Source organism: Corvus kubaryi, unplaced genomic scaffold (assembly GCF_017639235.1).
Source record: "Corvus kubaryi isolate FWS band 111438036 unplaced genomic scaffold, C.kubaryi_AGA036_p1.0 70, whole genome shotgun sequence".
Lineage (NCBI taxonomy): Eukaryota > Metazoa > Chordata > Aves > Passeriformes > Corvidae > Corvus > Corvus kubaryi.
In genome coordinates, this window is record NW_024582058.1 from 2,576,530 (window position 1) to 2,601,799 (window position 25,270).

General features: G+C 44.8%; 2 protein-coding genes across 5 annotated transcripts in view; one reads left to right on the forward strand and one right to left on the reverse strand.

The window, feature by feature from the left end:
• LOC121674735 (D-beta-hydroxybutyrate dehydrogenase, mitochondrial-like) overlaps positions 1-21,762 on the reverse strand; it is a 44,021-nt gene extending 22,259 nt beyond the window's left edge. The window contains exons 1-3 of the mRNA XM_042049306.1: positions 21,295-21,762; positions 11,818-11,957; positions 10,434-10,537 (exon numbers count right to left, since the gene is read on the reverse strand). Of these exons, the coding sequence (XP_041905240.1) occupies positions 10,434-10,537; positions 11,818-11,915 (202 nt within the window). The 5' untranslated portion in view covers positions 11,916-11,957; positions 21,295-21,762. The remainder of the gene's footprint in view (positions 1-10,433; positions 10,538-11,817; positions 11,958-21,294) is intronic.
• The window catches only part of PAK5 (p21 (RAC1) activated kinase 5), a 162,736-nt gene that overhangs the window by 27,213 nt on the left and 110,253 nt on the right, over positions 1-25,270 (forward strand). The window contains exon 1 of one of the 4 annotated variants that reach the window (XM_042049299.1): positions 18,476-18,618. The exons of 1 other annotated variant lie outside the window; for it this stretch is intronic. In XM_042049299.1, the coding sequence (XP_041905233.1) occupies positions 18,570-18,618 (49 nt within the window). In that variant the 5' untranslated portion in view covers positions 18,476-18,569. Of the gene's footprint in view, positions 1-18,475; positions 18,619-25,270 lie in introns of those variants that run through there. 2 more of the 4 variants (XM_042049303.1, XM_042049297.1) reach the window with 2 other exon arrangements.

Sequence of the window (25,270 nt, forward strand, 5' to 3'; positions counted from 1 at the left end):
ACAGGGAATGTTCAAGGCCTCCTGACAGGGCTCCAGCTGCTCAGAGTCACTCTAAACTGGGTCATTTTTAATGCTTCTTACACGGGGCTCAAAGCAGAACTTTAAGCCTTTGGATTTGGAACTTTGGGTTTAAGGTTTTAATGATAAACATTGCATGTGGGTTTTGGCCATTCCCTTCCTCTGGTGGTGTTGCATTTCCTTTTTAATTTTGGCAGATTTTCAAAGGTGCCAGACAATCAGGGAACAGGAATTTGACTCAATTCACACAATGTGCCACAGAGCAGCCCAGTTCTGTCATGGCATTTCCACCTCAAACCAGCTTCCTTTCAAGCAGAGCCCACTGGTGTTGCTCTGGCAGTGCACAGGGATGACCACTGTTGTTTTTCAGACCAGTGAGAATCAAAGCCATTCCCAAAGCACGGGGAACGTTTGGAGGCTGAGTTCTTATCTAGGTTGCTAAAGAATATCCTGTTTCTGAAAGTCCTGTGTCACATGGAGACTGGTAAATAATGAATTCCAGGATGCATAGCTAAGTGCTGGCATACAAAGGAGCTCTATTTTGAGCACCAACTTCTCAGCCTGGCAGCAGCAGCAGCAGGACACAGTTTACCCAAATTTTCTCAGCTGTTTTCTTTTTCTTTAAGTTGATAATAGCTTTTCCTTTTCTGTCATTAAATAGCTTCTGATAAGAATTTATTTTCCCAAGGGAAACAGGAAAGACTTGGAAATCTCTGAAAAAAATGAGTAAAAAAACCTGCCACAAATGGTAATTGTGTGTTCTACTTTCCAAAGCATTTCATTTTCCCTCCTGAACTGTGATTGGACATCTAGAGGAAAGGGGATGACAAAACTTCATTAAACCAGGCTCGAGTCTGGGTGGCACAGCCTCAGAGCCAACATTTGTCCCAGGTTCTGCAAAGTTCTAATCCTAGGCATGAAAGAAATCAAAATCAGTTCTTTATGCTGTCATGGCCATACCACGAGGGAAGAGCAAATCCTTGACAAAGGTCAACAGGGACCCAAAGGCAACTCATGGAGCCGGCCTTGTGCAGCCCTGTCCTGATTTAAACATTCAAGGAGTAGCTTAAAGTTACATCACTGAATTTTGGCAGCACTGACGTGGGCAGTTCTACCCTGTTCTCCCTGTTCCCTCCTAACAAGCCCTTATCTTCCTGCCTGTGTTGTCTGATTATGATAAAGGTGTTTCTGGCCCCTCCAGAGCCTGCCTGTTCCTCAGCAAGCACTTCACTGGGCAGTGTCAAAGGATGATTCGATGGTGTCCTTAAGTAGGCTGGAGCTCATAGCAAACACACAGGAATTAAGCAGCAGCATAGAAGTCAGTATCTGCTTAAATATTCTGATTACAGGAATATTTAAAGGTGCCAAATTTCTGAAGCCAGAAGGCAGTCTTAATGTTCATGAAGTTAATCATGTGTCAAGGGCTTTCTTGTGCAAGGAGGCGGAGGAAAAACCTCAGCTTAATATTGCACAACAGGGTTTTTAAGATGTGCTGGTCTCAATTCCATTTTTACTTTGTTGTTCCATAAAATCATGTGTTAGGAATAGATTTGTACCAGGCCAGTTCCTTGGAGTCTCTGGTTTCCAAATCCTTTTCTCTTTTTTTTTTTTTACAAGAAGCGAATTTATATAAAAATGTAGCCATTTGTAAGCTACATTTCTCTCTATGGTACATTTATGCTAGAAATCCAGAAATGAGAAACTCTGAAATGGCAGCATCCTGAGAATGCTGTCTCCATCTGATTTCCTTCTAGCCTGAATTTTCATAATACTTGCATTTGGGTATCAGTTATACACTACACTGGCTGATGAATATTAAACAAGATCTACAGATATTTCTTGGGTTTGCTTTTACAGACTCTGCTTGTACAGAGATATATTTTTGATGGTGCCCTTCTTGGTGCCCTCTATTCCACTCTTTTATTGTTCCCAGGTTGTTCTGAGAGACAAGTGATGGTGTGAGACAGGAGAAGAATGATTACATTTTGCAGGGAAATTATACAGAGTAGAAAATCAATAGTTAGATGCTCCCTGGGACTGCCTAAAACATCTTTGAAGAATAATTAGCTTGCAAGAGATCTCTGGTAGCTGGAATTCCTCCCCAATTCTGTATGCATAAGATAAATTTAGTTTGGAATAAGCAGTGTGCTTTGAGGTCTCTTTGCTGATCTGGGGAAATGATTCACGTGGAGAGAATGAAGAAATTCTAAGAGGTGTGGAAGAAAACCTGACCGACCACATCCATCCTGGACTTGGAAGCGAGGAACAAGCAGTGAAAGGAACAGGGAAAATGTAGCAGAGCAAAGCTGATGGGAGTTAGGGGCTGGGGCTCAGCGCCTGATGATTCAGGTGACTCTGTTCAAGTGACAATTATCCATTGGACTGGCAGAGCTGAGGGATTACCAGTGGGGGGAGTCCCACCCGCTCCACAGCTCTAAGTGGTTCATTTGCTAAGCAGCAGCATCAGATCCAGGGCTGTATTTAACCAAGCTGCCTTAGGGGGAGGTTAGGAGAGGTTTTTTGAGCTGGCAGGTGGTAGTGGGGAATTTTAGGTGAGCTTCACTATTGTGTGTGCTGCTTCCTCCTGGGATATTGCTACAGGTAATCCTAAAGTCAGGAGAGGTAATTGCTCTGTTGGTGTGAGCTGGTCTGGGCAGAGCTGGCCTGGGAGTGAGATTAGTCTTGCTCTGTCTTTCAGAAGCATAGAAGTACCCATGGAATGCACAGAAAGGTGCTGCAAGAGGTGTCAGTAGCAGTTCATGACAGGCTAAGTGACATCTAATCAATTCATTATCTCCCTAAAAGGAAGGGCTAATAAGGCTGAAGAATGTGCTGGAGGCATAATGTAATAGGTATCGTGGGGGATTTGAGAGAGATCTAACAAAACAAGAGAATGAAGCAGCACAGTAGTAAAAGAAGTCACCATAGTGGAGATGATCACAGGGTATTGGAGAATGATTTCCTAGGATGAGTGAAAAGTCTAAATCAATGTTTAGTATTTGTTGGCATTTCCATTCTTAAAGTCATAAGCATTGTATGAAAAGACATCTCTGTTTTGCTTGGTTTTGGTGTGTTGGGTTTTGTTTGTTTGGATTTTTTAAATGTATCTATTCTTAGAAACCAGAGAAACATCCAAGCACATGTGTAGCAATAAGCATGTGACTAAACCCCTCTACAGCCACAGATGTCTCTCCCTCTTAATTAAATATGTGCTAAAGTGGCCTGCTGGAGCAAAGCCCAGGAGTGCAGGTTTGAGCTGTAGGTCCAAAAGTGGTGCTAACAAACAGGTCTAGAGTTATAGACCTGTCAGCTTAGCTTCAGTTCCTGGAAAAACACTGGAACAAATAACCAAACTATTGGAGAGCACTGAGAGGAAATGGAGGGGATGAGTAAAATGCAGCATAATTTTTTTGAGACACACGACTCAAAGGTTTGAGTTCTGAAGCTGCTTCACATGTGCTCTTATGATGATGACATAGATGAAAATATCTGCATGCAAAACTGGTTAGAAAATTGATCGGGATGTGTCTGAGGAGGGTTCTGGTTTGCATCTGTCTTTTGTTTACACCTGTAGAATGGCTGATGCAAGAGAGAACACGCAGTTTAAACTTGCAGCTGGCAACACTTTGGAAAGGCTGTGAGCACATTGGGCAGGGTTAGAATTCAGTATGATGTTTGCAAGTGGATAAGTGGTGAAAACCCGACCAAAAGCAGCTTGCCATGCAGCTGTCACAGTGCACTGTCCCTCTGCTGATACAGATTTGTGTATTGCAATAACTCTTCATATAGGTTATTCTATAGTTATGATAGATTGGGACCAACAGCTATGTGTGTAGTTGGCTTATTAATAAGCATGGAAGATTTTGATGGCTCACAAGCTGATGATCAATAAACAATACCACGTTGTTACAGAAAAGGGCACATTAAGTGTATGAGCAGAACTGCTCCCCCTGTGGCAAGTGCAATAATCTAGCAAGCAGGAGTGTCTGCTTTTGCCTAGTGTACCTCAAAGTTGAGCTGGACTGGGTTGAGCATAAAAAGGAAAGCAGGAAGACTGATCCAAGCTCCAAAAGGTTCCGTTTGCTAGGAAAGATGGAGGGGATTTCATCCTTAGGAGAGGGAGGCTGGGGGGAAGACTGTGTTTCTCCCCAAAACACTGTTGGCCGCTGCAAAGGAAAAAGGCAATAATTTGGTCTTCCTGACCCTGGCAGTTAAGACAAGAAGCTTTGGGCTACATTGCTTCAAGGGAAAATTGGGGCACTTTATTTTTATTAATTCATCTGATACTAAGGGAGTGTGAAGGACTGGAGTGGATTCCCTGGGAGAGGTCTGTGACTCTCTCAAAATAGGCTAAAGTCTGTCAGGAATGGTCTATGCATGTCCTCCCCTACACAGGCCAGTGGACTAAATAACCTCTGGAAATCCATTCTAGACCTCTGGTTCTACTAGGGCTAATTTACACTCATCCAACAGCATGAATCCAGGTTTATTTAACTAAGTCAGAGCCAGTAATCTCATATCAATGGAAAGGGAATCTTGCCTTCCCAGCAGTGCAGATCTAGTTATCCAGAGGTTTTGCATTTTAGAAGTATTAAACATGTAAGTGTAACTTACTTGTGTAACAAGTATTAAATGTAAGAACAGGGTAGGAGGGTGCATGCAGCAACTAGTAAATCACATTATCTAACTTGAAACTCACTTGATAATTAGTGTGTTACGTACAAGTTGTTGACTTTGTTCCACTTTGCCTCAGCCCCTCAGTGATGGTTTTGAAGGCTGATAAAGAGCAGTAATGTAGAACAAGTTTCTGACAGTTCTCCAAGCAGCAGCAGTAGTACTACAAATAAGGAATAACCGAGGTAACTGGAATTTTTGCTTGGCTTCTGAACTTGCTTTATAAACAAGCTCCCAATAAAGCAGTTTCACTGAATTCTCCTCATTAGGAGAACTGACTAATTGGTGGGACAGCCAATGTCTAATGGGCTTGATCTCAGTTTCCTAAACCCAAACCTTGAAAATGTTAAGATTTATCTGACAGAAATGTTCAAGTTCAAATGTTGTGACATGACTGGTCAGCAGCATTATCCAAAGCCTGTCTGGCACATAAATGGCTCCTGGAACACTGGATTAGGAGTCCAGACCCCTTGGCTTTCTCTTTTCCCCAGGTCACACTCTGTAATGCTCCTGTCAGTTTCACTGCCCTGTCTCTATAGGGGAACAGGTTCTCACATCCATTGGAAAAGAGGCAGAGGAGTGGGAGACCTCTTCTGAAACAAGGATTCAGCCGTATTTAAAGTTTTGATCAGTGTTTGAGGTTTGTTTTGCTGGCCCTTGGCAGGATAGGACTGTTACTCAACTTCTCCTTGGAAGCGTGGAACTTTTCCTGTATTGCTGAGTTATCAATATTTGCATTGGTTTGAATGTGTTTGTGTGGTGACAGTCTTGGCACTCAGTGGGGAATGGTATTTCAGGCTTTGCCTTGGGCATGAGCTGACCTATGACACAGTGCAGTGCAAAGTGTATCCAAGTGGCACAATGGGAACTTGTGAGTTGTTTCTTATTAAAAAAAAAATCGAAAAGCCAAAATAACTCACCTACCCATAAGACATTGTTTCTTGCAGTTGTGGTTTTTGCAGTTGTGGTTTTTCATGCTTCTCAGAGCTGATACAACAGCATTGCCCATAGTTATTTTTTGCTTTTTTTTTTTTTTTTTTTTTTGGATCCCTAGGGAATGCCAAAATAAATCAGACACATTATAGCAAACTAATCTTGTGACTTCACGTTTCCGAGTTCCTGTGCTCTGGGACGTGGAATCCAGGCTCCTCGGACGCAAGCTGCCTGTGGCAGTTGCTGTTTCAGTGATGTGCCTGCTCCCAGACGAGCAGCTATAAATGGCACAACTTCCCTCTTGTGAGGTTGTGGGGACAGCTTTTGAATGGGGGAGTGCCCCCTCCCTTTGAGCTTGGCAGTGGGGAAAGCTGTTCCGCAGGGAAAGCTGCCTTTAGTAGAGATTATTCCCCCCCACACCCCTTGCACTTGTCAATTTGGAGATTGTCTCAGCTTATTTCAAAGTCAGTTTTAAGCCTTTTAAATGAGCTTTGTAGTGATACACCAATAGGATGTTTATATATGCTTTTGACACTATTTAGAGAGATGAAAGCAAAAGTTAAGGCAAACTTTCTCTCTCTCAAGGTAAAGAATTGTAAGGAAGGCCTGTGGCTCCTTAGAACACATGCTGTGTCCTATGGAATGACACCAGTAATATCCCGTAAGTGTCATAGTATGAAATAGCAAATACAACTGCTCTAGGGCAGAACTCGGCAAAGCCAGTGGGGCACCACCAGCCTCTGGGTGCTGGGACCAGTTCTGCCCTGTCCCTCTGTGACTGTGTGCTTTCCTATCTTTCGCACCTCTTCAGTATCTCATTGATGAACTCTCAAGTCAGGGGCTGGTGCTAAGTTATTCCTCCAAGCAAAAACTGTGCGACAAGCACAGGATCCAAGTGTGTCTGGTCTGCAAAGCCTTGGAAGTGTTGGGCCGTGGGGCTGCATTCTCCCCACTGCTTTTCCTATTAAAGGTCTGCCCCTTCCACGTGGGCGCCCCTTCCCCTAGTCCTGGCCGCTCCCTCGGGTCCTCCCTATTGGTTGCTGTGCCCCAACTCCGCCCATGTACCGCCCCTGCGCTCCGAGAAAACCCCCCTGCTCCCTGACCGCGTGGTCCCTCTCGGTCGCTCTGCCTCTGGGAGCCAGCGGAGCAACGTGTAACAATGAAGCTTCCCGATGGAGAGACCCTTCTGGCCTCCTTTACTGTCACCGTGTTGCGGGCCCAGCTAACGGGAGCAGGAGCTCGGGGCCGTGCAAAAGCACTACGAGAGGGCGGATTGCGCGCCCTGCCCTAAGCAGCCCCGCTGTGCTCTCCGGGAAGGTTGTGGCTTGCTAAACCAAACCAAGCACTGCAACACTGGGCTGTCTCCAGTGCAGAAGCACGTGTGGCTCCACCTGCAAGTCTGGTGCAAGCAGCGCCTTGAAGCACAGCACCCATAAGATTATCCTGTTCATATTGAGCAAGTCCCACCTGTCCTAAGACCTGTAACCTCCATATGGTGTGCTGGAGTATCCAGCACATCCAGGACACACCGGGGCATGGCTGAGTTTTAGACACAGGAAATTCCAGTCCTGCCTTTTTTTGTTGTTGTTGTTGCAGAAGTGGGTAGTAGAGATGCAGGTGATACTAACCATGGCTTAAGAGTGTTGAGCTAAATATAGAGACACTTGAGCATGGCAGTCATGCAAGAGCGTTCTGTATATGTTTATATTGATTAAACCATTAACAAGAATAGCAAATCCCATTACACTAATCATTATTTTGCTTTCCTGCCTTCTCCTCCCTCTTTGTCCTTCCCTGAATACAGTAAACACATGGAGGGAAATTTCTCACCTCAAGCTGTCTGAAACACCTCCCAAAATCCACTGTGGAGGTTGGTACTGCTTGCTCTGGCTTCAGTGGAGCTGTTTCTATGGCTGACCCCTGCTCAGGAGAGGAACGTCAGGAGAACAGTGCCCCCAAAATAGAGAGAGGCTGCTACTAAGGGAGTGTCAATACCGGAGAGTATTTAACCCAAGGGTATGGGCTCTTAGTATCTTTTGCAAGCATGCAGACATCTCTAAAGGAATAATATTGGCTTGTAGATTAGTTATTAACATAGTTTTAAATGCTAAAAGGATGTGTTCACGTAACCAGCTTCTCTCTGCTTCTCCATCACCACTAACATTTTGGTTCTGTTGGGAAATAATTTTACAGTGTTACCCAGGAAAATCTGTTCTATTTGAAATGTAATTCCATGCTTTCTTAAATAGGTTAAAAAATGGAAGTGTTGCAGTTGAGATTGAGGTGAAAGAACAGGTCTTGGATGATCAGTTGTTTCTGTTCTGAGTTGCAGGACACAGGATTTGGTGCTAAAGCTATTTTTCTTTAAGCAAACTCTTCTAGCCCAATTACATTTTTATTAAATGGATCAAAGTGATCTATTGAAAAACATGTTGGAATTGCTGGGTTTTTTCTGAAAACCTTCATCAAGACTTGGAATGTTCTCAGGAATTTCTGAATCTCTAATTTTAATGGCTCTGTGTTTGGGGAGATACGTCTAACAAGATGTTGCCAGAATCTTTTGGCCAGGTTTGTAGGCTGGAAGAGCCAGTTGCTTTAATTTTTTTGTGTCATGTTAGTGATGAAACATTCAACATTATTTAAGGAATTCAAATCCCTCATTCCCACTCAAATTAAAAGCATCTGGGCATTCAGATCCCTTAGTCAGCTTCAGCAGTATATAACTTCAGTATTAGTTTGATAGAACTAATTTGGTGTTAAACATACTTTTTTAAGTGCAGTTGTATTATAATGTATCTCATGGTGGTATTGCCTCACAGTCATAATTTTATGCTTGCACACAGTAGTTCCCTGCATCCCAATGGACTGGAAAGCTTTATAAACAAATGTAGGCCATTCCTAAGTCCTCAGGCCAGCAAAACTTCCACTGAGGTCTTCAGGAGCTTTGCTCACATAATGTGTCTAATTTCAGACCGTGAATACTACAGTGTATACAAGCAGGCAGCATCCCTTGCTCGAAGGTCACTTTGGGAGAGAAGCAAGAGCCATGCAGCAGCCCACACATGTCCCCTGCTGTATTTTGGAGGAGAAAATAATGGTTATCAGCTGAAATTGTACAGGGTTACGTGCACAGAAGGGGATTTTGCACTGAGGGAGTTGACAACACTGGCTTAAAGCAGGGTTCTGACTAAAGGAAACATTTCCTGGGATGCTCTGCAGAATATATGGGTTTGGCATTATTAATGTAACTGGTTATTTGCCAAATGTGTAAAGACTAAAATCTCAAGCTTTTAATTCAGGAATTTTCTGCTTTAGCATGTTCTCTCTCAGTGCTTTGATGTTACAGAATTAAAATGTTTGGTTTTGGTCTGATTTGATATTAAGCTGGTTTAATGTCTTACAGAAGCTGTTTTGAAAGCTTTCCTTTTCCTCCCTGGATCCAACTCCCTGGGTGGGTGACATCTCTTATCATCAGTCAGGCAGTTCTGAGTTGTGGCTTTAGATAATGAAAACCAAGCCCTAGCATTTTCTTCCCAGCAGAGATCTTCCTTTATTTCCCTTCACCTCAGATGTTTTTTTCCCCCTGTGCATATCCCAGTGTGCACAGTACAGCATTGTAATGAACAACCCAAAATTTCAGTGTCTTGGTGTTCTCTTCCTTACAGATTAGACTTGCAAGGGAGCTGGAGACCTGTGTCATAGTTCTGAAGATGTTCTCTGTCTTCATCCACAGTTTTTTGTTGTCTTGCAATTGAAGTCACCACTCCTAATCCCCTGCTGCCAGGAGTTTGTCACTTCTGATCCCAGTTGTGCTCCTTTTTTTTCATTGTGGTGTGACAGTGTTAATGTGTAGTGCTCTGTGGGTTTCCTTCCTGGCTGAAAGACAGCAGAAGAGTTTTAGCTCTTCAGTGCTGTTCACTCATTTCACTGAGTTCATTCCTGCTGCTGTTTGGCTGCATGTCCTACCTCGGCCCAGCTGCTGCAGTGGCCACTGGTGACACAGGGCAGGGGCTAACAGGCTGTATCCACTTCTGTGTTCCATGCAGCATCCAGAGCCTGCTTTATGGCCCTGATCCAACACTCAGAAAGGTTAAAGATGCTACTGAGAACCTGGCACCTGTGGTACTGTTAGATGGAGAGCCCGGGACCCTCTCCCCTTTAGCAAGAAAAGATTAGACTGACCAGTGGGGACACTGGCAGGTCGTCTCATGAGCTGTCTGGCCTTTTATTTTCTGTTTTTAGGGTTTTTTTCTGTTTTCTCTCCAGTCCTAAAGCTTGGACCAGAGAATCATAGGGTGCTCCAGGTGCTTCTTCTCAAGCAGGGATGTTGGGGAACACCATTTCAATTGCTCTCATAGCCATGTGCTGGAGTAATTCAAGAGCTTTCAGAGCCTGCAGCAGTGAGAATACAGGAACTGGGGGGAGATGATCCAGCAATGAACAAGAGACAGGATATTTTGGGGTTTGCCCTTTAAGAGCAGCTATTGTTCATCATAAAATCCATTAAGATGCTGGAGAGCAGTTAATGCTCTACCTCGGTGTTGGAGACTGAGCTGGCTGGTCTTTGTTTGCTACTGATTTGAATCTACTGCTGTGCCCCGGGCTGGACTCCTCAGGGCCACACTGATGCAGAAAGGCAGCAGCCTTCAGGTGTCAGAGTGCTGCAGGAGGCTGCTCTCCCAGCCCTCCCCAGCCCTCTCCCTACCACCTGGGTGCCCCTTCCCTGTCCCAGCAGAGGTAAGAGCTGCTGGTGCAGGAGGTGCTGGTTACCCCTGGCAGGTAACCGAGCTGTGAGGGTGCTGCCTCACCTGTCAGTTTTTGGACTTCAGCAGAGGCACAAGCAGCTGTGGGCTTCTCTTCAGGAGAGTCAGGACACAGTTCAGTGGGTGAAAGAGGACTGTGAAGTAGAGAGCTGCAAATAGAAAAGTGATGCTGTTTAACCACTCAACAGCAAAAGACAACATTAATGTGTCAAAAAAAAAGTATCTTCAGCACAGCCTTTATGGGGTTTGGATTCCCAGAGTGAACAGCCTGGAGGTACTGCTCCCTGTCCCACTCCTACCACTGCCCTTTGCACCAGGGCTGCTCACAGGCTGAGCTCCCTCCACACTGTGCAAATGGGCCCCTCAAATGTGACCTGGGTCATGGAAGCCAGCAGCAGGAGGTTTAGCAGGGTGACCATCTGTGCTGCACCTCCCAGCGCTGGCTGCCTGGGACCCAGAGGGGCTTGTGGTAAGTAAGGAGAGAGGGGAAGAATCAGGCAGTTGGGAGAGAATTCTTGATGGTTTACCTCATCTTTCTGGGATATATTCTGCATATAATACTTACCAGTTGGGACAGGAGGAGATGCCTACTTTTTTCTGCTATTTCATGAAGGAATGCTTAGCTGCCTGATCTTACAATTGTTTTTGTCATTGTGCTTTTGCCAAGTGCATTGGGGCACTACAGCCAGAGTCATCCCTTCCCCAGGGCCAGAGCCTGCCTCTGCTGTGGAGGCTCTTACAAGCCCAGAGAGCACCTTCAAATGGCAACAGTCTCGCAGAGGAGATTTCACATGCAGCTAAAACTAAATATTGTTGTTTGTAATTTATAATTGAATAACTAACTACAAATGACTGTGACATGTAAATAAATAAAGCCATGCTTTAATTAGAGGGTTATTTCTAATCAGGAAGTCTTCCTTCCTACAAACAACTAGCCCTGACAACACACCTCTTCCAAGTGGATGCTAAAGCAGCAGAATTTTCCATGGGGAGAGCAAACCAGGAGGAGAATGTCTGCCATCTGATAAAGGCCCGATGCTGCCAATTACTGAATTAAATTTTGCTGATGGGAACCATGGGGTTTTATTTTCCATGTCAGGAGGAGGGAACTCGGGTGGTCCCTGGGACAGGGAGCTTTGGAGAGCTGATTTTGCATGTGTTGGCTCTGTCCTACCCAGGTAGTCTTGTTTAAAAGTCCAGTCTGAGAGAGCAAGAGTTTTGCAGAACATTAGCTAAAACCTTTAAACCCACATTTTAAGCTGTCCATGACCAGCCTTGGTGAAGAGTGGCCACAAACAAGGGCTTTGCTTTTGAAATTTTGGAAAGAATATTAAGAAAAAAACCCCTATATTGGCTGCAACATTATAAAGACATTTTGCCCCTCGTCTAGACATTGTCAGAGAAATGCAATATGCTCAGCTGTACCTGCCTGCAATAAGCAGTTCCTGCGTGGAGCCTTGAAAGCCTTCTTCCCCTCACAGGAGGTTTTTCTCTCACATAACCCATGTGTGTCTCGTGCCCCTTCATCCCATATCAGGATCGACGGCTTCCTCATCTTCCCATACATGCCTGCCAAATCAACAGGGTACGAGCTAAGTTAACTCACCCGGCTCATTCTTGAATTGGGTGGTGATGTTTCTCCAAAGTCATAGGAGTACAGATGAAATCTTGCCACTTGCAACTCATTCTAATTAAAAACCTGAAGGTAATGAGCTGAATAGCAGCGATCCATGCTGGGGAGGAGGGGGCCATAGTGTGCAAGATTCACAGTGTTAAAAATAGAGCTGGTTCAGTTATTCCTCCCTGTGTCCACTGAAAAGTGTAATAACATATTCCATTGGAATTTCAAATCTTTTTTTTTTAATCATTTCCTTGAAGTTATTTTTACAAAAGCTTTGGAAGTGTTTCCATCAATCATATGAAGAGGCCGTCCAGTATAAACAGGAGAAAGCTGTGTTCTATGAACGACCTAATGCACTTCAAAAAGTTCAGCAACCCATTGGAAAGTCAGATTATTTGCAGAAGGTCAAATCAATTTTATGATCAGACAAATGTTAGCAAATTGCTTTTCTTAGAACCAAAGCAAGGGAAGTATTTTCCAAGAAATATGCTTGAGGAAAAATCAAATGGCATCTATTAGAAACCATCAGTGAATGAGACCTGCTCTCTTCAAGGCACTTACTCCCTTTGTAATGCCAAGCCATTATGTCCAAATATCACACGGGGGCATATTCAGGTACAAAAGTTTTTTACTCTGTAGAACAAATGAATTAGAACTGGGGCCATTCTGTCTGTGCTGTAGTGAACAACCTTTGAGAGAGGATTTTTATCTGTGTGCTTGTGTAACTTCAAAATAGGGTGCCAAAGGGCTCTGACCCATAGGAATGCAGTGTCTGCTTGGGAGCCATATTTCCATAAAACCTGGTGGTTGCTCCAGATTGTCTCTAGACAGTGCATCCATGGGAGAGGGGAAAGGCTGGGTGCTGTTGGAGGAGACACTGACTTCCTGCTTGAGGAAAGAAGTGCCCTGCCTGGCCTTGGTTAGAGAGCCAGAATAAGGTATGAAGGAAAATACCTCCCAAGTGTCCTAGTAAGATCCCAAGAAAACTCTTGGTGATGTTTTTCTGGCAATGAATTGTCCTTCTCAGCACTTTGCCTCTCTGCTTCTCAGAAAACAGAGCTAAGAGTCAAAGTCTCCTTTTACCTGCTCCCATGTCTGAGTTGCAGAGTCAATGCATCGACCTGTTTTGCATCAGTATCCACATGACTGACACAGACAGACATGATCTCTGCCCTGGAGCTGGTGGCATGAATAAAAAATCTGCTGGAGAGGTCTAAAGAGAGGGATGCAGAGAGCAAATGGATGACAGGAGCATTCCTTCTGTCACCTCTGTTTCCAGCATCCAAATATTTGGGGACTTTGATTCTGTTATATTATTATAGACCTTTTTCTTTAAGGTTATAATTTATTCTCATATTTCTGCCTGTATTTTTATTTTCTGGATCTTTCTGTTGTGGAATGGATGGATAAGAAGGACGTGGTCCCTCACTTTGCAGTTTGATACCTGGTAAATTAGTTAATGTTGTATGTATGGTTATGGGAACTGCTCGGGAATTTTCCATTAGTGTGTTTATTCATTGGAAAATGTGCTCCATAATTTAAAACAGGATGGAAATTCAAATCTCTGATGAGGACTAAAAGCTTTCCCGATTTTGTGCAAGTCTTGAGTAGCAACAAAGAGAGAAAATGCATTTTTAGTATATTTAATATGAAACCACAAAGGTGGCCAAAGGAAAGGAGAGGAAGGCAAGTAACCTGAAAGGGGTTTTAGCTTTAGATTGGTGACAGCTCAGTTAATTTAATGACGACCACTTAAAATGGGTGTGGGGAAAACAAGGCTGTAATGAAGGACAGGCACTTGGACTCTTACAGGAAAAGAGCAGTTCAAATCAAGAACAGGATAAGAAAAACCAAAAACTTTCTGGGGTAATGGATTTTGGCACTGCTCTGAGGTTTAAATGGACTTCTTTGGTGTGTATGTTGTGTTTCCACCTCGAAGTCAAGGCAGAATGGAATTTAAACACTAATGCTGAGACCTAGAGGGAAAAGCCTGTTGGAGAAGCAGTCAGGTGATGTGCTAAATAGACACATACAGGTGTAAATGTCTGGAATAACCACAGGGAATGCTTCTCTGGTGATAAATATTTTTATGGGAGGAAATATGAATACTACTCATTATTGAAAATAACTATTTGTTGTGCCTCAGTCTGATGGTTTAAAAAGTTACTCACATCCAGTCAGGGGTTAGAAATGAATGCTGCCTGACAGGGTAATTTCTTATCAGACAGCTTATAGATTTCAAGCTATTTGACCAAAGCAGAGCAGTGACTACTTAAGAATAAATGTAGTTCTAGAAACCAGGAAAAAGCACCTAAGAACAGAAGGAAGGTACTCCTTTTTGATAACATAGTCAGAACAAATAACTTGCCTAATGATAATGAAGCATCAGGTCTAAAATGTTCTCACTACATGCATTTATAATTCAATAGATGTGAAAAACAGGTTGATTTTTAACCCTCTGGTGGCAGATGGTTGCCTAGTTTAAACTTAAGCCATTCTTTTGTAGTCCATATAACTAAGTCAGCCTACCAAGGGGTGAAATTCAGCTCTCTGCTGGGATTTTCAAGAGCTTTAGTGCCACAGGCTGTACCTGCCAGACTTTTCCCCTCAGGACCTCCCCAGGAAAGCAGAAGAATGGTGTAGTCCAAAGTAAAGCTCCGGGGGCTAAGCTGACCATAGACCTGGCCAAGTCCTCTGTCCTATTGCAAGGAGAGCTCTGTACAAGAGTTTGCTCTTTCCCCCCTTTTCCTGCTGAAAATGCCACACAATCCTTGTGTGTTACCTTGGAGTTTGCAGCATAAGTGTTGGGAAAACAGGTTGTTCAATGGGAAATATGAAAAGAGTAGATTTAAAATAAATAATCTACTCAGAAGTTCTGTAATCATAGCTAATTTATTTGTACCAGGGAAGTATTTAATTATCATATACAGAAGTGTTCAATTTTTATGCATATTCAGTTTTACCACATAATTCAAATTAAGTCTCTAAGCATATGTGTTAGAACTGTTCAGCAGTTTCCGTCTCCAAACAGAGTAACATGGGAAACTAGAGCTGCAGGTATCTTTTTCTCACTTGGCTCCCATTCCCTGGGATGACTGACCTCTAGAAAACTTTTCTGAAGGACTGAGGTAAGGGGTGGAGTAAAAAAAATACAGGTGCAGACACACTTTCTGAAAAAATGCATTATTTTGATTTGGAGAACTCTTTGGGCTTTAATCCTGGTATTTTTCAAAAATACTTTCTGGTCAGAAGCTGCCCAACTCTGGTTAATCAAAGACAGTATCTCTAAACTGGTGCAAAGCTAAGCTCTTGTCTGGGAAGTTTTTAACTTAGTGTAGAGGTTATGTTACACCTGTGATTATTTCCAATGACTTCCAGAATCAGAGATTAGTTTAGCATCATGCATAAGTGGTAAATAAACAGCTTCCCAGATACTTTTGGGTTTATTTTACTTTGCATCTCTAATCCTGCCACTGTAGTTGCATGAAAATGTGTTGATCACTTGTTTCAAGAATGACATATCATAAATATAGATATCTTTCTGGCAATCTCTAAAAGTACTCTTCAGTCTTGTGTGGTTTAATGATTGATGCAGCTTGGAAATCAAATTCTTGTCTAGGGTTGTTGTAAGATAAACTTATGGTTTAGGACCAAAATTCACATGAGATAAGCGGGGACAGTGTGAGGAGGGTACTGTTTTAGGATGCTAAAAATGGCTTCTGGCAGAATTTAGGAGCCAGTATAACATAAGTATCCAGCTGCCTGGGCTTTGTTTAGTTTCTTTTTGAGCAATGATCCATTTCTGTTCCTGTCTACAAACAGAAGATTTGGAAGAAAGATAAAAAAGGCCTTGGGAGCACATGACTCTTTCACCTCCTTCTCTTTCCACATTGTACTCATGGCTGGTCTTAGTGGTGAGCACGGCAACGTGTTCTGAATGCATCCCAATAAATAACCCTCTTTTTAACATAGGGCAGACCAACATGCATTTTTAATTATTGCTTAAAGATCTTGGTTTGCAAGCAGTGATTCTCCAGCCACCAACAAGCAAAAAACCAAAGCTTTGGGGTGGAGGTTTTGAACCCAAATGGGCTCTGCCCACTGGCAATGAGTGAGGGATGGGGACAGAGGAGAAGTGTTGCTGCAGCTTTTCTGGGTTGTGTAACACTTTAATCGTGAGGTTCTATGTGTGTGTCCTGGGTGCTCGGCTCTTGGCAGAGAAGTCTGTCGAAAAAAGAAATTACAAAACCACTTTAAGGAAGTGAAAATTGGCCTCCCATCAAATGTAGGTACTGGAGGCAGGGCTTCATTTGGAAGAAGAAAACTTGACTCTAGATGATGCACAGATCCTTATTTTTAAAAAGAAGCTTTGACTGGGGAGCTCCCCTTCATCTTAAAATAAATAACTCTTCCCAGCCTATAGTTTCAGAATGAGACCTATTTCCTGTCTCTGGGTTGTTTCATAGCCCTGATGCTGCTGTATCAAAGTGCTTCTCTTGTTTTGATAAATCCCCAAGAGACAGGAAGGTAATATAATTGCAAGCCAGTTTTTCAAAGACTTCTGGATAACCCCCACTAAAGGCACGAAAGCATTGCTGCAAAAATTATTCATTTCACTCTTAAGTCCAAGCACGGTCATTTACAGCTTGGAAAATGGGCTGATTTATCCAAGGTGGCCTGCAGTAGTTGTAGCTGAGTGAAGTTAAATAATGCAGTACTCTTTAAAATTGCATGAGTGTGTGATTTTGTTTGCTTTACTCATCCTTACTCCCTTGTAGTTCATTGCAGTCAATTATTATTGCATCTGTTCACTCCATCTCTGCAGCTGGTGGGAACGGCTGCTCGTGCCACGCACTAAGCTATACTGTTCCAAAAGAAAGCTGAGCTTCCCCTCTGCTCTGAGTGTAGGAATGGCTGTATGGCCTTGCCTTTATCCTAAGGTAAGCATAGCATGGAGAGTGAGTAAGGATTGCCTTCTAATAAAATAACCTGGTCAACCACACTGGCATCCTAAGGAAGCAAAAGAGTTTCTACGGTGTGTCCACCACACAAGGCAGCAGTTCCAATGTCTCTGTCTCCTGCTCAGGCTCACTGTAGGGTCTTTCTTTCTGGATCTCTGTCCCAAGAGTGCCTTCCTGGACTAAACTGCATGGCAAACTGAAGTCTGGGGATGCTGAAGGAGAGGTACAAGGCAAGGGGAAGTAACAGGAGAGCATCTACCACTGCTACCTGCTGCACAGCAGAGCTGCAAAAGCAGCCTGACCTTTGGAAGAGGTGGAGACTGTCCAAGGAGCCACGGGGCTGCTGGAAGCCTCAATACCTCAGTGCTCTGTACAGCTCTGGCAGCATCTCAGTACACAGCCTCGAGCAAGCCACAGCAGCAGTGGACACCTTTCTTTGCCTAGGATTAGCTGTACCTGCCCAGGCTGGTGTGACTGCCCTCACAGCTCTGCTCACAGAGATTGCAGGAGTGTCCCATGGTGCACACAAGAAAGTAATCAGCTGGATTAACATTATTTAACACACCTGTTTAAATTGATCAAATGATAAGGTGATCTTGCCTGCCCTAACTTAGGGAGAGGTCATGAGAGCTACTTTGCCAACAGCAACACAGAGATGAGGACAGATGGCCAAGGATGACAGTCCAGTATCTCCCACTGGCCTAGCTGTCTGCATAGGGAACTCTCTCCAGGTCCTTTGGAGCCTGCAGAGCAATGCTTGGAAACATGCACTTCCAACTGGTCTGAAACACCATGGTGAAGTGTGGTGGTGAGAGAGTCTTTCAGACATGGGTCCTAACATTATTTAGGAATTAAATAACTGGTGCAAATTAATAATGTTCTCTGCTTGTGTAAAAGTTCTTGTCCTTCCTATTTGAAAGAGAGGGACAGAGAGAAGGTGGTAAGTACCAAAGAATCCAGCAGTTGTCATGTCTTATCTGAGATTCAGGTACAAGAAATGAAATCCTGACCCAATGAAAACCAACAGGACTCTTGCAAACAACTTCAGAATAGCAGAGATCTGAACGAAGAAAGGGACACTGTGCTGTGTGAGGCATTGTTCATATCTCTCCTGTGGGAACCTGAGGAATTACAGAAGATGCCTCATCCCTGGAAGTGTTCAGGGCCAGGCTGGATGGGGATTTGAGCAACCAGGTCTAATGGAAGGCGTCCCTGCCCATGGCATTGGGGTTGGACCTAGGTGGCTTTTAAGGCCCCTCCCAACCCAAACCACTTTGGGATCTTCTGGCACAGTCAGTGCCGGTTTTGCTTAGCCCTGTGACTGTTGTGTGTGTGACCAGGTGAACCCCGAGGTACTGTGAGAGCAGAGGCTCCAGCAGTTAACCAGATGAGCAGCTGGTTGTCGGAACTCTTTTTGAGTCAGGTCAGGTGGCTGTCTGTTGGGTCTTGCCCATCTCTACATTTTTTCCTGCTTGCCCTACCCCACCCTCCCTGCAGTCAATCCTGAAAATCGTGAAGCAATTGCCAGCATTTCCTGCCCAAAGAGCAGCACAGCACAGCAGTTTGTCAAGCAGCTGGATCACAGAGGACTCGGACACAATGCCAAGAGCTCTTGCAATATCTCGTAGTACAAGCTCAGCTACTGGAGGTGAGCAATAAAACTCCTTTTCTCATCTTTTTCCCTCTGTCTCTTTGACCTCTTGGTCACAGAGGAAGTTTAAATATCTGATCTAAAGGCACCAAAGGCTTTTTATGAACCAAGTTAAGCTATCACACAGCAAAGGAAGAATTTGGAATGGGGCTGACTTGCATTTCTCTGTATCTTTGTTACATTCTCCTTAGGCCTGATAGCACCTTATTAATTTGTACATTCACTGCAAAATAAAGGTGTTAACCTTCCTGGAAATTTGGGTTGCTGGGCCTGTACTAGAATGAAAACCAGATTATTTTAGCTGTCTTAAGTATTTTAATTCTAGAAGGAACTATGACTGAGGGGTTCTGTCTTCACTGTGTTACTTCAAAAGGCATTTAGGATGAACTTCAAAAGATTTGATTATTTAGAACAAGTATCTTTTTATTTACAATAGCAAGATATAATGGTAAAAATGTCCTATGGGGACAAGTAATTAAAAAAAAAAAAAAAAAAAAAAACAAACCCCATAAAAACTAGCAGAGGTTTCTTTCTTTAGAAACTAAAAATTGCATACACAAAGTGCGTAAGAGAAGTTTTTAAATGGAGAAGGTTGTGTAATGGTTCTGCCCTACGGCACAAACTCTCTCCTGCCCTTGTCTGGATCCTGCTGACCAAACTGCATGTGGGGACCCACCAATGCAGGCTTTTGGTTTGCTTTAAATTCTTTCATTTATCAGTCAGTTGGTGGTGAGTGTTCATGTTTCACCTTACAGTAAATTTTGCAGAATGGATACCAGCACTCACTCAAAACTGTTAACAAAGAAATCTAAGAAAACAGTGAGGTTTTCTTTCTTTTTTAATTTTTCTTTTATTTTTCTTTTTTTTCCCCTCCCAACACACTGCTTTGATCTGCCATGCAATTGGGTCAGCACTTGGGAAATACATTTCAACATCCACATCTGTGATGTGAATATTATGCAGGAGATCCTAAATGTAAAACCTCACAGATCCTTCAACAGATCATTTTGTCAAAAAAACATGACACCTGCAAAAGCCTTTAACTAGCATGGGGACCAAACTAAAAAGTTTGATGACCAAGAGCAAAAAAAGACAGGTATCACTGTGCCAGAGTCTCATTTAATTAGAACAGCACAGGCCCACAGAAATCACCAGCTCCCACAGATCATTACTGGTTAAGAAAGCCTCTGTTGTTCATTTCCAGAGCAGGATTATGCTGGTACTCAGCCTGGGGAGCTTCTAGGCCTTGTCCACACAGGAAGGTTTCACCAGACTAATTTTCCCAGGGTAAGTGAGCCTAAGTGTTCATGCAGGAGCTGAGCACTCAGTTTGAAACCCACTGCTGGTGTGCAGGGACCCATTTCTGGAGCCTGTGGGCAGGCAGTGAATTGGGGGGTGTATCCTGGGCCATGCAGAGTTGCACAGGCACTGCTGGTCTTCTGGGCGCTTCTGAGGAGAAGAGCAATGGGAGAGAACTCTGTCCTGAATAGCTGCAGCCAGCAGCAGGTGTTGGCTAGGGTTCCCTACCCTAGGGTGTCTGCAGTACGGGAGGCTTCATGGTGCGGGCTCTGACTTCCAAAATGTCCTTCCTCTGCAGGGCCTGGGAGCACAAAGACAACTTTCAGTGCTGGGCAGCAGTGCAAAGGGTCTTACTTGTCCTGGGGAGATGTGGATGTTGTCTGAGATCTCATCTTGGTGTGAGCAAGCAGAGAGGCTGCCCTGGGGAGACCTCAAAGGGAGCCTCGGAGAAACCACAGAGAGAAGAGCAAGGAGGAGAGGGACAGAGAAGCTGGAGAAAGAAGGAGGCAGTATGGGGAAGGAGAGAGAGCTCTGCAGCTCAGAGGGCCCTTAGGTAGGTTCACAGTGGAGGAGAGGGGTTGGCCTCTTCCCATGTAGCCCTGTAGCCCTGCGGGCAATGAGGTTGCAGCCCTGATGGCTGAGGCTGAATTTTCTGTCACTCCCAATAGGTGTAAAATTATGGCTGTAGAGACACAGACTCCTGGATAGCAGGGGTTACTCAGCAGGGCATAAGCCAGTCTTCCCACTGGCACCCTTCACCTAGAAAGACCCGGGGGGATTCCCCAGCAGTGCTTACAGCCATCCCCTCAGTAGGACACTTGCCCTGTGCTATCCCAGATGAGCTCTGCCAGCTGCTTTTGGTCCTGTATTCCCACAGAAACGATGGCAGTGTGGTTCAGAGACACTGTCCCAGCCCGCCACACGAAGCTCTGGCCTAACTCTTATGAATCTCACAACAGCCAAAAAGTCAAGAGGGAGCTCAGTTGGGTTTTTTTTAATCCAGAAGAGGTTAAAAATGCAACACATTCCTTCACCTCAGGTCACTGTCTGGGCATTGCTCCCCCTTGTTCATCTGTGTTTTCTTCTCAGGGCAAGTCCAGCCCTCTGCTAGGACCTTCTCCCCCTCCTTCCTTGGCCTACCTTGCCTTCCTCCAGGGACTGTGGTCTACTGGGGCCTTTCACAGCCACAGCAGGGTCTTTCCCCTGGAAAAAGCAAAATTTTTGTTTTGCACAACAAAATGTAATGCAGTTAGAGTGTTATTACCATTTTCTAAAACATTCTTGCCTTCCTCATTTGCTGAACTACAATCTCACAATCTTGTGCATTTTAATTTCTACAGTAGGCACAATCCACAAGTTTGCCCTAAAAGTTACCTTTCAGGGATAAGTGGTTTTCTATGAAGGTTTTCACTGTCTTCTGATACTCATCTTCAGTCAGGTGGAGCTGGGCTACCTCCTTGTTTGACGAGCATTCTTCTGTCACTGTCCTCTTCTCTTGAGCAGGCCATTGTGCAGCAGACACCCCAAAACCTGCTTTATTCAGGTTCCTTGCAAACGTCCTCCCAATGGAACTGTTGGACACAAGAATTACGATTGCTCTCCCTTTCATATCAGCATTCCTCTCCATGGTGATGAAGGAAAAGATGATAATGCAGCAGGTCAGGAACACAATGGAAATGCACGCGAAGGCATAAAAGAGGCAGGAAAAGGTCATGGCGAGCAGTAAGTCTATGACCAGCAGGAAGAAATGCTGCAGGAGGAAAATCATCGTTAGGAGGATTAGCTGCTGCCTCCTCGCTCTCAAGCGAGCCGAGGAATCTGCCAGGAGTCACCGCGTGCACCACACTGTTATAAAGCCAGGAGCCTTGCGAAATGTGCGGAGGCAAGGCAAAACCCCAGGGGGAGGATGATTCATTTGCTGGGATAGAGCAACAATGGGGATTTTCAAGCCACGTACGTTTCCAGGCGAAAGCAGTGCGGTGTTTGTCTTGGCTTTGCTGTGCACTTGGATGCTCTGCTGGGCTGAAATATAAGGATTTGTTTTGTAAGGCTATTTCATCATGTGTCGTCTTCGGAGCCAGTGATGTATACAGGTTATTTGGAAGCAGACAGTTTTAAGGGATTTCTTCAAGGAGTGTGTGCGTGGAACTGGGAAACCATGAAGTTGAAATAATCCCCATATCTGCTTGGCACTCTGAGGCTCTTAAATTTGCCACTCTCCTATTGCTCTAACGCAGGTGGTTTTGGTGAGTCTGGGCAGGGACCCAAGTGGGCACAGAAGTGGGAGCCCTGCCCTGCGTAAGCAGCTCTTGTTGTGCTGTAAAACAAGCCACACTGGGAGCACTGTGCTGTAGGGACTGTGCCAGTCCAGGGGGGTTCACTCACATCAGAGACAAGAAACAAGCTGAGTGCTAGAGAAAGAGCTTTTTATTATTGAGATTTAAGGGAGGGTTCTGCTATTTGGCAGGCAGGCAGAGCAGTGCCCTGGCACAGGCCATAGTTATCCTGACTGCAGGGCACAGAGCAGGGCTCCTGCTACAGCTGCAGCCTCTGCAGAATTGGGAAGAGCCGAGTAGACTTGGGAGTGAGACCAGCAAAGGTAAATGCTGCAGCATCAAGACTCAGCTGACCTCCAGAAGCAGGTCAGGAGGGATGCTGCCAGCTCTCCTTGTGCTTTCTCACCAAAGTTGGAGGCAAGGCCTTTCTTTCCCTTCTTGGTCATGGTGGAAGTGCTGCTGATCACCACTAAACCCTTGGTATCAGAACCTGCTCTTTAAATACAATTTTTTAATTATTATTTCTTTTTGGTGTGGGTCCATGTAAAGGGTCCCCCCTAAGAAGGTGTGGTTGTGTTGCAGGTGGGAGTTGTGTTCATTCCCTGTTTGAACTGGAAAGGCACTGGGAGCGTGGGACTGGCTGTCAGCACGACCCACACACGTTTTACTGGTCCTTCTCGTTTGTCCTCCATGCGAACGTGCAGATCCCATCTTGTGGATCAATAGTGCTGTGCTATCGCAGCCATCCAGCTCCAGGCGCTTTTGGGATAGAGCTGCTGTCATCTGCATCCCAAAACCACCCTGTGCACCCCACCCAGCATGTGTACAAACATGCAGAGCTTTCTTTGGAGTGGACAAGGGGATGTAACACTCAATTTGCCTTTCAGTGGCTCAGCAGCAGCAGCAAGACGCAGCAGGGCTGTGTGTATTGGGGGGCTTATTTCACTCACCAAGTGCTTTTAAAAATCTTTAAGCCCCTCTTGCCAGAAGACTGGGGCAGGACATGGCCTGCAAAGTGTCTGTGGTGCAAAAGGACTACCTGCACTGCTTATTTAGCAGAAAGAGGTGTCATTGCTGTTCCTGGCACAGGAGCCATGACTGCAAATGCCTGCGCTTGGTGCTGACTGGGCTGGGAAAGCACCTGAGTCCCTCCCCACTGGTGAGGACGGCACAGCCCTGGCCCTGCTGCCAGGCTTGGCAGGGAGAGTGAGTTGCAAACTGAGTAGCTGTGGGTGCTATGCCTGAGGGTGGCACTGGCCCTCCCCACCCATGGATCAGCAGGAGTGGGTGGCCCCGGCCAGACTGGCGTGTCTCGCCAGCTTGAGGTGTGAGCAGGGCATGCTCCTGTCTGCAGGATGATGAGGCCATACCTGCCAGGCTTTGAATTGGCAGCCTGAGCCTCCTGTATCCCTGCAGTCCTGGCCAAAAAAGGTCCATGGTCCTTTTTGCTGCCAGAAAGGAAAAACTCCAAGCACTGCCTCTGTAAACAATGAGTTTGCACACCCTGCTTGTTAGGTGTGCTGAGAGAGCATGAAAAGCCTTCACGCTCCTCCAAACACTGGAGACTAAAGGTCAGCCCCAAACCCAGGAGAAGTGGAATGGAGGCACTGGCTCCAATCTTCCCTTGCTGGCCTCGGGTGTTTGGGCTTTTGCCTGTCGGTGAGACCGGTCGGAAGATTGATTTCCTCACTGCGCTTCCTTGGTGATGGAGTTGGGGAAGTGTGTTTCTTCCTGGGCTGCATGGAAGGTCGACGTTTCGCCTCAGATCTGGGGTCATTTTTCTAGGGAAAAAAAAAAATGTTGAAGTACTTGGGCTTTTGGCTTAAAAAGACAGGGATATTTTACAGAACTTGCCTTTTTCTAGTAAATGCCATTTATCATGAATGCAGTGACGCCGTCTGTTGGCCGCCAGCGGGGCTGCAGCAGCGGGGGCTGGCAAAGCACCGCCCTCCCCCATATTTTGGGAGGCGCAGCCCTGGGTGACACCTCCCCTCATTCTGGGGGACCCGCAGCCCTGGGTGACCGCTCTGGAACCAGCAGCAGCTGCTTCCCCCACCATACCGACACCAGCAGCTCTTGAGATAGGGGATGTCAGTATTTCCACCCTTCTTCTAGGTTGACCCTTCTTACCTTCCCCAGAAATGCTCTGGCTTTAAAAGATGAACCACCAGCTACCCAGAATCACTGAGAAAATTATTTTATTTGTAGGGGGTTTTTGTTCCCCAAGGAATGATTTCCCTCTTCAGTGTTTCTTCCTAGTCAATGAATCAATATTAAAATGAGAGGTGCTAGTGCAGGTCAAGAAAACACTTCAAAAGCAGTGATTTTTTTTTTTTTTTTTTAATTTTTTTTATTTCTATCTCCACTACCGTAATATCTGGGAACAGTCAAGAGCTCAGGCTTGCCCTGGTTTTTGTATTACCATATTCACAAGCATAAATCTATTTTGCCAGTAGGTGACCCATGGGGCAGCAGTGACACGTCCACTGGCTCCTCTGCTGGCTGTCACCCAGTTCGGGGTTTGCACTACAATTACAAACCTATCTCTTCCAAGGGTTTCCACACCTTCACTGGAGATTTGGTGTCTGTCAACATTGGCTTGATTTGACCACGTGGTTCAAAATGCCTGATAATTACAGCCTTACCTTAAACCTCTTTCAAGCAGGTCCTAAAGCTCTGTTAATTTTCTGTGTTCCTGGTGCTACTAAAGGAGCAATAAAAAGCAATGTTTTTCCTAGAAACCACATCCTTGAAGTCAGACCTCCAGGAAACTTGGAAGCTTTACAGGGGCACCAGAGGGCTTTGAGGCACTTGCTGTGGATCCAGGTTTGAGGTCGGTGCAGTTGTTGTTTAGCCTTCCTTTTGCTGCCTGCATTACCATGGGCATTTTAATTTTACAAACGAAATAATTTTAATAATGTTTATAAATTAAATCATTTCAATATTGTTAAATTTGATGTCAGCTTTACAACGGCTTCCCTACACTTCAGGTTTATTCTGCTGAGGGAAGTGGAGACACAAATCCATTTGTTGTGATTTGGAGTGCACTCAGGAGAGTTGTAGAGATTTGAGAG